Source organism: Aedes albopictus, chromosome 3 (genome assembly GCF_035046485.1).
Source record: "Aedes albopictus strain Foshan chromosome 3, AalbF5, whole genome shotgun sequence".
NCBI classification, from domain to species: Eukaryota; Metazoa; Arthropoda; class Insecta; order Diptera; family Culicidae; genus Aedes; species Aedes albopictus.
This window is the reverse complement of record NC_085138.1, coordinates 436918596-436929878: the sequence shown is the minus strand read 5'-3', so window position 1 is coordinate 436929878 and position 11283 is coordinate 436918596. Positions and strand designations below refer to the sequence as shown.

At 37.2% G+C, this 11283-nt stretch overlaps 1 protein-coding gene across 1 annotated transcript; it reads left to right on the top strand.

Moving 5' to 3' along the window:
* The first annotated feature begins 8368 nt into the window (after positions 1 to 8368).
* Positions 8369 to 9419, top strand: LOC109426016 (mpv17-like protein 2). The gene is made up of 2 exons (XM_019701440.3): positions 8369 to 8874; positions 8932 to 9419. Exons 1-2 carry the CDS (start codon positions 8589 to 8591, stop codon positions 9345 to 9347), a joined length of 702 nt encoding a protein of 233 aa, XP_019556985.3. The 5' UTR covers positions 8369 to 8588; the 3' UTR covers positions 9348 to 9419.
* The last annotated feature ends 1864 nt before the right edge of the window (positions 9420 to 11283 follow it).

The following is an 11283-nucleotide window of genomic DNA, read 5'->3' as shown; positions in this document are numbered from 1 at the left end:
ATTTGTACATGCACTGGCGTATGTTGCATGGCTCGAAGATATTAAATGCACATGAAGCTTCCAAGCATAAAAGTTACTGGACTGACAGGGAATCAAACAGACAATCGACATTGACTTTGACGAAGTCATGATGATACTCGACCACTATTCTTCTTACTGGGTGAAAAATTTCAGGACTTTTGAAGTTTCCCGTAGATTGTTCAAAAAAGTTTTTGGTGAAATTTTCGGCTTTAGAATATTTGGTCGAAATACATTTATTTTAAATTATTCTAGTCTAGTTCTTGCACAACGAGTATCGAAATCAGTGATAGAAGAAACGGGGACAATTGTACCAACTTTTTTCTGGAGTATCACAAAACCATAAAAGCTTTTTTTTCCTTTATTATAGTGTAAAAAAAAAGCTTTTATGGTTGCAGTCATTAGGGCAATAATCTACGGCAGGGCTGGATTTAAGGGGGGGGGGCAAGGGAGCTATGGCCCCGAGCCCCCACATTTCAGGGGCCCCTACAAACTTCAAATGGGAACCGAAAAAAAAGTAGTGCTAGAAACATCTTGATTTATTTTTTATCACAAGTACTTCTGCTCTCAAGATGTGTGTGAAATATTGTGCATCAAATTTGAAAGAAGCAGATATCTGCCTTTTAATATTTTTTTTCAGAAAGTTGTTAAGATTTTTTTAAGGTTTGAATTGATCACTCTTGTGAATTGCACAAGTTATTTTACCGAAAATACAAAAGAAAATCTTCAACTGAATTCTGGATGAAATCTTAAACGCTATGGAATAGAGAGCCAAAAAGTTTCTGCTGAAAACTCGTGTTTATTTCTGTCGAAAATTATTGGTGTTATTTTTAAAAAATTTCCACATATTTCTTTGAAGATTTGCAAGAGTTTCTATAAGAATAAAGAAAAGTTTTTAGAACTGCAGAGTTTGATTTCGCTTACCAAACTTATAATTTATTTAAATCGAACCCCAGAAATATTTCTTTGAAGGATCTAGCAAGAATTTTAGGTCGGATTTAGGCGGAGATCTGATCCGATTTTCTCTAATATGATTAAATCCATGACGAATTTTTCTTCCTGGCTTGAATGTGTAATTTAAGGCGAACTCTTAACAAATCAATAGGTTCCTTATGAAAATTGTACTCGATATTTGTGGAGAAATTTTTGAAAAATCCTGAAATATTTAAAGTTTTGCAGACAATTTTTGTTTAAATTGGCTAAAAGTTCGTCCGCCAAAGATTATTATGACATTTTACCTCTAATTCTATTCAAAGTGAAACAGAAATTCCATCAGGAACTTATTATGGATTTCCGATGAAATTTCTTCAGAAGCTTTTAGTAGAATTTCCGCTAAAAATACCACTATAGATTTTTTTGCCTCTTGAAGTTTCACGAGGAGTTCTTAATAATTATTCTGCGCGTTCACCAGAAACTCCTCTCGAAGTCACGTTAGGTATGTTTATGCTTAAGTTCCACAAAAAACGAAACCTGGTAATCGGTCAGCAACTCTATAGATTTCATCAATGATTGCGCAAGAAATTCTATTTGGAGGTTTTGCAATAACGGCCCCAAAGATAGTGCTATAAATTTAAATCTGAAATTTATCGAAAATGTCTCCTATAAAATCTATTTTTAAATTTCTTAAAAGACTTTCTCATGAATTTCAACTTGATCAATGGAATCTAATACTATGAACACTCTGGGATAAAGCATTATTTACTTGATAAAATTTATTTTACAATCGTCTTCAGACTAGATTTTTATATCTGGATCTCTGTTATGCTTAGTTTATAGTGGATGCCTTTTTTCTTGTTACGCTCATTAACCTTTCTTCAATAACAACCTTAATTTTTGGAAGAATTTTCCATATTTTCTGGATTTTTCTACAATGAAAAAATATCCTCTAAAAAAGAGGCCCCACACAACACTGTGACCCCGGGCCCCCACATTTGTAAATCCGGCCCTGATCTACGGTGAAAATACAGTGGATCATATGCAGGTGAAACGTTGAAAAAACCAATACTCCTATTTTTTGCAGCTACTTACACAGTGAAACGTCTGTCTGCTGGCAAAATTCTTTTGTTCTTTGACTTTTACTGCGAGCTCTGTTTTCGTGCTGTCCTACTCACTCTTAGAGGAATTTTGAACACAGTGCTCGCAGTAAAAGTCAAAATCTCACAGCATGCAGGAAGCTAATGTTTTAGATTTTTTCCGTGCTTTGTTTTGTTGATGTTTATGACTTTTTTGATACAAAGGAAAGGAAAGAGAATAAAGTGAATAAGTTCAAACATCAATTTAATAATAAAATGTTTAAATCAGTGGTAAACCAGATGTCCTAAGAACTGCAGATCCAAGAGATATGGCGGGCTAGGTATGTAGAGTGCGATGAGAGAAATACGAATGTAGGTCAACCCGGAAAGACGCAGGTCATATAACCGTAAATCAGTGGCTGAGTTCAACACTATTCTTTCTCTATTTGCATTTAGGGGAGTTTTCTCCTCTTCTCTCATGTGAACTTGCCTTCGACCACAATCGAATCAAATGCGATTGACAAACTTTATCTTTGACGTAGAGCCATCTTTAACATATGGACTGAAATGAACACTGAAATGACTTCTAATATAGGTTCGTGTGCGGGTTCGCCTTTTAACCTCACTTATATTTGAATCGAACTTGACAGTTTTCTCATGAGTTGTTATATATTTCAAACTTTAGTCAAACTGGTGCCTCAATATTGCAATAACGGTTAAGCGCGCTCTAATGATACTTATGTACCTCGTCAGCCACTTCATACAACTACTTTAGGGGTCTAATAACACTTAGCGCGCTCGGCATAGTTCCATCATGCCGCTCAAAGTGTTGCCACAAATAATGCTTAGTTTGCAAAACCCGGTTATCTGGCTGGTGGGGCATGGGAGCCTAACCTTCAACTGTTAATGCAATCAGAGACTACTCAGACTTAGACGTGGGCGATCCTGTATATGAAGGATTATCCAAAATGCTCTGGAGAATTACCAAAGCGCATTCTAATAAATCTAGCAAGCCTAAGATACCATTAACAGGAGGAAAATGACAAGATAATATAACATTATATGGTTTATGTAATGTAAAACAATACAGCATAACAAAAAAGAACCACTCCAAAACCCTTTGATTAAATGTATGACCAGTAGTGAAATTACAATTAAAGACAATTTATTTACGGCACATTTTATTGTTTATAACCATTAATGTACCATACAATGTACGCTATATTTAAACCCACGTATCAGTATTTAGAACAATTAGTTATCAATAAAATGTATGGTTTTGCAAAAATAAATGTATGGAGAAAAATATTTTTTTATATTGTTACGATACTTAACAACCTGTAAAAATCTTATTTACAATTCATGGTATGGTGTCTACATTACATCTTATTGTTTTTGTATTTTTATTTTCACAGTGGTGTCTATTGTAAAAATATGGTTCTAAATAGTACTGTTACATACAACGTTCGGATTTTCTACTGTATTTTTTATTCGGGTATTATTTCAACTGAGTCAAGCAATCCGCAACACATAAAGTAAATTTTGCACATGTTTCGCAAATCCTTAATACTCATTAAGGCGAAGATATTACGGAGCCACACCTTGAATTTTTAAGAGCACAAATCTGAGAAACAAAGATCTATTTTTTGAACCCCTAGTGAAAATAGATGTCACATAATAAGAAAGGGCCCTAGCTGAAGTGTAAACGCGAGTGTATTCATTTAAAACATGCTGAAGGTGATTTCCAGTCGGTCGCTGTAAATTTCTTAGACTTCTTTGGGCAACGAGTATTTGCGCACAAATGCAAATGGTCGTTGAGGAAGTTATAAATAATATCCTTAAAAGTTCAAAAGTTACGCCAAAAAGAGATATAAGACAAAAAGGGCGTAGCCAACTTTTCGGTAAAGGGGGGTGAGCGAGCAGCCTTAGAAAATTTATACCAACTACCTTTTATAACTAAACGTAACATAATGAAATTGAAAACAATAACATTATATTCTAAACCATTACTTCATTGTTCACTGTTGTATTTTATACAATATTTTGGAAAAAAAGCTCACCTATTCCTCACAAATCACCGTGGTGCTGGTAGCAGGCCCGGATTTAAGGGGGGGCAAAGGGGGCAAGTGCCCCGGGCCCCCCGATTATGGGGGCCCCCAAGAATCCGAAATACAATTTATATTTTTCAACGAAACCATAAAAAATTCACGTCAATGGGTGTTCATATTTTAAACAGGGCCCCTATAGCCACAGCTGTTAAGGCGTGGATATTCAGCATGACCATTCTAAGGGTGACACGTTCAATTCCCGGTCGGTCCAGGAACTTTTCGTAAAGAAAAATCCTTGACTTCCTCAAGTAAAGAGTGTCTTCGTGCCTGCCGCACGATATACACATACGAAATGGTCATTGATAAAGGAAACTCTTTGTTAATGACAGTTCCACAGTTACTGTGAAAGTGCTCATGAAACACTAAGGTGAGAAGCAGTGTCCCAGTGAGGACGTCCACCAAAAAAAGAACCTATAATTGGGTTCCTAAATGTATCTAAATTGTTTCTGGTCATTTATCTGGATTTTCTCTTAACCCTTCAGCGCGCGCGCCGTTGTAAAAAGTACAACACTACCAAAAAACCTCGCTCGTCTTATACAGCGCGTGCGCGGTGCAGTTTCAGCTGCTTGATGGCGCTCGTCCTAAGAATAATTCAAAATCAAAAGTTTCATAATTTTTGGTGCAGTATTTAAAAATACGCAATTTTCTCTAAAAGCCCTTGAAAGTTCTTATCAAATGGAAACACTTTTCCGTTACTGCAAGTTGCTACAAAAAGTGTCTCTATGCAGAGTGCATAAAAGATTGAGCTTTTGAGAGTACCTATATATAAATTTCAATAGTTTCACAAATTTATCTATTATTTCACAATGATTATACAAACGTCTGTTGATTATGATGATACTCTGAAAAAATACCTAATAATGATTTGCATCAGTTCGTTATCTTCGTTGGGAAAGAGAAGATAATGAATTCTGGAGATATTTGGGAGTTAAGGGTTAAGGCTAGTTTTAAAAACCAAGTGTACTCGAAACAGTAGTTTTCCATATCTTTATGTTAAGTTTTTCTGTAGATATTAAAATTTATTGCTACAGTTGCTCCCAAGAGACTTGATATACTCGTCGATCTCGTGCAATCTCAAATAAAGTTGCTCCATGTTTTAGTAGATTTTTAACTGAACGCTAAGTTTTTACACAAAAATATATGTACTATCTGAACAAGATATCATTTACGCTAGCATTTTGACATTTGAGCCAAATATCGAATTGAATGTTCGTATAATTTTCAATTTGTCGGAATTTTAGATAAGTTCAGAAATCAGAAGTTTTCAATATTAGGCCTAAAACAATAAACCTTAAAAATATAATAATACATAAGATAAAGAAAATAGACGTAATTGTATGGTTCATTTTTTCGAAACTTTGGTTCTGGGGGCCCACTTTATAGAGTTTGCCCCGGGCCCCCCGAGGCCTAAATCCGGCACTGGCTGGTAGCGGTGGCCAATTTCTGGAAAATTGAGGATTTTTCTTTACTCGCGCATTGTTTTTTTTTTTTCTGGAGCAATGTTATTTTTTTTTTTGTAATATCCACAAAATTATCGAAACAAATCATAGCTGAACTCTTTTGGAAATTGTGAAATCTTTTTAGGACTAAAGCCTGGAACACATAGCGTCCGTTCCGTCGAGGTTTGCGTTTTTTTGACAGTTTTCCAATGGGAAATGTGTCAAACTACTGTCACGCACACGCAAACGTATGCATTGTGTGGGCCACTTAACCCAGAATTCCCTTCATGATTTTTTTCAAAATTTTCTCCAGTAGAACATAATGCAAATCAACCCCAAGATTTTTTTAATGTCTTCCATGACTAACTGGAGTTCTTTCAGTAATTAATCATCCAATTTATCTATGCTTATGAGCAATCTTGGAATAACCTGGATCTCTATTCCTATAAGAATAAACCTTCAGTTGAATTGTTCCGAGAACATCCTTGCCGGAATTTCCCTAAAACAGTTTTATATACTCCTATACTGCATATACACATTTCAAAACATAATGATATAGAAATATCAATAGACGTGTTACTGGAAAAAACCCTTGGAAGAATTTTTAAGGTATTCCCGTAAAAGCCTTGAAATTATCACTGGAGGAAACCCTCGAGGTGACCTTGTAAGAACTTCTGAAGAAAATCCCCGGAGAAATTCTTGAAGAATTTCTTGGCAGGTATTTCCGGAGATCTCTCAAATAATGGAGTTCTTCGAAAACTCCTGGAATTCACCTGAAGAAATTCCTGAACGAATAGCAGGAATGTATTCAAAAAGAAATGTCGTTTGGAGGAATGTAAGAAGGAATTCGTGTTTCATTTCCAGGAAAATTCCGGAAAGAAACCCTGGCAGAATTTTGAGAGAGTCTTCTCTGGGTGAATTCCTCAAGAGTTTGCTGGAGAAATGTCTGCAAGTGATTCTAGCAAGTAAGCACTAAAGAAACTCCTTTGCAGGAGCTGATGGAAGTACTCTTGAAAGAATTCATGAATGGATTCCTGAATAAATCTGTGGATGAACTTCTTAAAGATTTCTTGGAGATACTTGTGAAAAAATTCCTGGATGACTTCTTGGAGAATTTCCTGGCTAAAATTATCTTAAAGGATTCCAACACAAATTGCTAGAGAAATTCCTCTAGAAATCCTCCAAGTAATTCAAAAAATCTTCAGGTAATCCTGGAAAAATTCTAGGACGAATCCCTGGAAAAGATGATAAATAGATTTCAGAAATTTGTGACCGAACACTTGAATAAATTTTTGAAAAGATCCTGAGAGAAATTTCTGAAGGAATTACTCCAGGAATTCCTAGAGCAATCTCTGAAAGAACTCCCGGAGCAATTCCTGGAGAAATCTCTAGAGAAATTTCTGCAAGTATACCTGGAGTATACCCTGAAGGAATCCCTGAAAAAAATCTGAAGAAACCTCTCGAAGAATTCCTGGAGGACCCCTTAGATAAATTTCTGGAGACATTTTTGAAAGGATCTCTTGGGTAACTCATGAAAAATCCCTGGAGGATTCCCTGAAGCAATTTCTGGAGGAACTTCTGGAGAAATTTCTGCAGAAATTCCAGGGGGAATTCCAGGAGAAATCCCTAGAAAAATTCTTAGAGAAATTCCATGAAACTATCCCCGAAAGAATTCTGGGAGAAATCCCCGAATGAATTCTTGGAGAAATCTCTAGAGGGATTCTGGGAGGAATACTTGGAGAAATTTATAAAGAAATTCCTATAGAAAGTCCTAGAGGAATTCCCAGAGAAATTTCTGGAGGAATCCCAGGAAGAATTCTTTGAGTAATTTCTGGAGGAATCTGTAGAAGAATCCATAGAGGAACCCCTGAAAGAATTCCTGCTGAATTCCTGGAGGAACCCCTTGGTAGAGCTCCTAGAGAAATTTCTGGATGAAATTGTGAGTTTTTGAATGCTCTAAAAGTGCCCAGAATAAAATATTACGAAAAAATCAACTCATAAAATTATATTTAATAAAAAGAGATTTTCATATGGTAAGCGAAACAGGTCCACGTTTGTCAATGAAAAGGAGAGGGGGGGGGGGGGTGTTGGGTCTGTCAAATGTCCACGTGGACAGCATTGATTTAAGAATTATAAAAGCAGACGTAGCGTAATCATTTTTAAATTTCACTGGCCAAATTTCTGGATCAATCTCACAATTTTTCTGTCCACTTGTTACATGTTTTCATTAACAATTTTTCATTGAATAATCACATTATCGCTTTCCAGCCTTGTTTAGCCACATGAAACTGTTGTATAGGAACATGTGCTATGGTCTACCGATGGAAGTTTACAGATAGAAGCAGATTTGAACAGTTCATTTTTGTTGAGATTAGTAATTTGTTGTTTTATTGCAAACGAAGTCATTTGAATTTGTTTTTCGTTATACACCTCGACCTCAACAATGAGAAAACCATTTTTTGTCGTTGTTTCAGCTAGTTGGCCACTGTGCATTTTACTCCGTTATCCGCATCCGTAACGATCATAACGGCACTTTTGCGATGTTTTGCCTTTTGCTTCTTCTTTCGCACCTTCAATCAGCTGCTGTGACATGAGCCTCTGCACGAATTTGCCCTGTCCTGCTCACTCCCACAGTACATTTGAAAACAGCGCGCACAGTAAAAGTCAAATTTGACTTTTACTGTGCGCGCTGTTTTTAAATTTTCTGTGGGAGTGAGCAGTACGCCAGATTCGTGCAGAGGCTCATTGAACCTGACTGATAAACGGAGCGATCGTAACGTAAACAAATCGTACTACAACAACAGTTATCGCAAGTCTGACGCAACAGCCACCATCATCGGACCATTCATAAAAAGGATCTCTGCCCGCGTGCTTCGCGGTCACGATGGAGCATCGTGAAAGCGCTGGGTTATTCCGCTATCATTAGAATTTGTTTGCAAATAACCAAAGCGCGCGAGATAATCTTCACAAAATCACCTCCACTAGTGTAGATTTGTGAGTTTCCAGTAAAAATGCAGTGTTTTGGTAAGTTATTATCGCAGCCCCGGCTCAGCCTGGCTCGGTGGCGGCATCTCAACCGAGGTTACACACAATCATCAGCTGGACCACCGGCAAAACCGCCACCACCCTCGGGGTTGTCGGTGCAGCGAATGTGGAAGCGCCTCTTCGGTCGCTATCTTCTAGTCACAAACACTATCAGTTCCGGATTGCTGATGATGCTCGGCGATGTCGTGGCGCAAAAAATCGAAATGAAGCGCGATGGGAGCAAACAGCGGGAGCTCGACTGGTATCGAATAGGTGAGTGGGAGTTGAAATTCTTATTGGAATGGTTCGTAAAATATGATTGTCGTATAGGTTGCATGACTCTGGTTGGTATCTCGCAAGGACCGCTGCATCACTATCTGTATCTGTGGATGGATCGAGCCCTTCCCGGAACAGCCATCCGAACAGTATTGGCGAAGATCGGTATCGATCAGTTCGCAATCTCCCCTATATTTATTACTACTTATCTGTACAGCGCGGGTATTTTGGAGGGCAATAGCATACGACAGTGTACCGATGAAATAACGGACAAGTTTGCGACGATCTACGTCGCCGATTGGATGGTGTGGCCTCCGACGCAGTTTATTAACTTTTACTGGCTGAGTCCAAAGTATCGAGTTCTGTACATTAATGGCATCACGATGCTTTACAATATATTTCTGTGTTATATTAAACATAATGACGATTTGCGAATCCGATTCGATGAAAGTGATAGTGTAACAAAGTGATTAGATTTTAGGGAAAGCGTTGGGTTTATTTATGTTAAACGTACTTAGAACACGGTTCGATTTTGTTTGAAATGTGCGATTTATTCATTTGCTCTGTAATGACTAATCCGAAACATCCTTGTATCTATTCTGGTTAATTGCAAACAAACATTATGTGAAATTGAAAACAACGGAGGTCCACGGTAAAACTATTGGAAGGTGTCCCGAAGGGTCATCAGAATATATCCATGATTTTCGGCGGGAGGGCAATCCTAATTTAAAAGAATCTAGTTTTGCCTTCTTCTTATTCTATCGGGACGTAGGGTATCGCGCTACTTGGGCGGTGGTTTTCTTCGTCTGTTATTTTCGTTTGTTTTCCACTGTAACTCGGTCAATTTTGAACCGATTGACTTGAAATTTTGTACACGGGTAGATACTATACCTATCTCACCGCATTCCAAGAATTGTGTCAATTGGTTCAAGATTGACTGAGTTATAGTGGGAAACAGACGAATATAGAAGCCACCGCCCAAGTAGCGCGATTCCCTACGCAAAATATTACTTTCAAAAAACTTTTAAGAATTTCTCTATTTTATCTGTACCTTCTTTGAGATCTTGGGGACCTCAGGTAAGGTAAGGTGTGTAAGGTACACCGGGGCAAGTTGAAATGGGTGGGGTAAGATGCAACAACAGGTTAACATAATGTTAACTAACCATGATAAACTATTTGAATGTTAAACACTTTGTTAAACTGTTTGAATGTTCAAACTAGGGCTAACGCTAACTTTTCCCGATATTTTCGATTTATTTAATTATTAGGTCAGATTTTGTAATATTTTTTCTACAAGTTTCACCATTCACACAACAGCATTGACTCCAAATATTCACTTGTAGTGCATTTATTATACAAATGGCACAACTAGGGTATGTGTGCCATCAGTAATCTCATGTTCCCATTTTCAGCCTATTCGAAAACAAGCGATTACGGCACCGATTGACTCCGTTCTTTTTGTTTTCATGGGTGCTCACTTCTAACAAAAAATACAAAAATAAGAAACAAAACAAACAGCGCTTCAATCCTTTGTTTTTCGTGGGATGAAAATGGGAGCCACATGCTTAATAAGGGAACCAATACCCTATTCGTCTTTTTTTATGTGTGTGCTTTTACGATATCGATAATTTCGAATCCGATATATCACCGATACCGATAAACTGTGACGATGCACAGCCCTAGTTCAAACAATATTTTGGTAGAGAATAAATTTACAAATTTAAATCATTTTCAAAACATCGCGTTTCATCTTTCTCCGCCCGTTTCAACTTGTCAAGGTATACCTTGACATAGATTCATGCCAAGAGAATATTTAGCTTTTCCATAATCAGTCACGAAGGAAATTTATTCTGCTACTTCATAACGGATGCAAGTCCTCGCTACTACGTGCAGGATAATATAATTTCCATCGTCTTCATCACAGGGTTCTTCAGAGTCTTCATTGTACGGGTAATATTATTCACTAAAGTTGACGTCTCAGACCTCCACAAAGTTATAGACATTTGTAAGGAACGTAGACTTTAGCCAGAACCACACCCTCCCTCCGAATATAGGGGTAGGCGGGGCAATATGGACACCCTAAGGTTTTGCCACCTTTACCTGGCAATATGTCAAAAAAGTTTAGTTTTTAAATACATGTATCCTTTTAAAGTCTACATATTTAGCATCTATTGCATAAAAATGCTCATGAAGAAAAATTATTTATCCACTTCAAAAAATGTTTTGAAAAATGTTAGTTTTTCATGACCGTCGAAAGCATACGGGGCAGAATGGACACCCCCATGGGGCAATATGGACACCATGAGACTTTTACGAATTTCGTACATTATTTACATTACAAAACAACTATTGTCTATCCGGTTGGAATCAAGACCGACATTCAATCAAAAATTGCCATTTTCTTGG

Excerpts from the sequence above, each read along its gene's own strand:
- LOC109426016 (XM_019701440.3), top strand. The coding sequence starts at position 8,589 with ATGCAGTGTTTTGGTAAGTTATTATCGCAGCCCCGGCTCAGCCTGGCT. Across the intron at positions 8,875-8,931 it reads GCTCGACTGGTATCGAATAG|GTTGCATGACTCTGGTTGGT; the intron begins GTGAGTGGGAGT and ends ATTGTCGTATAG.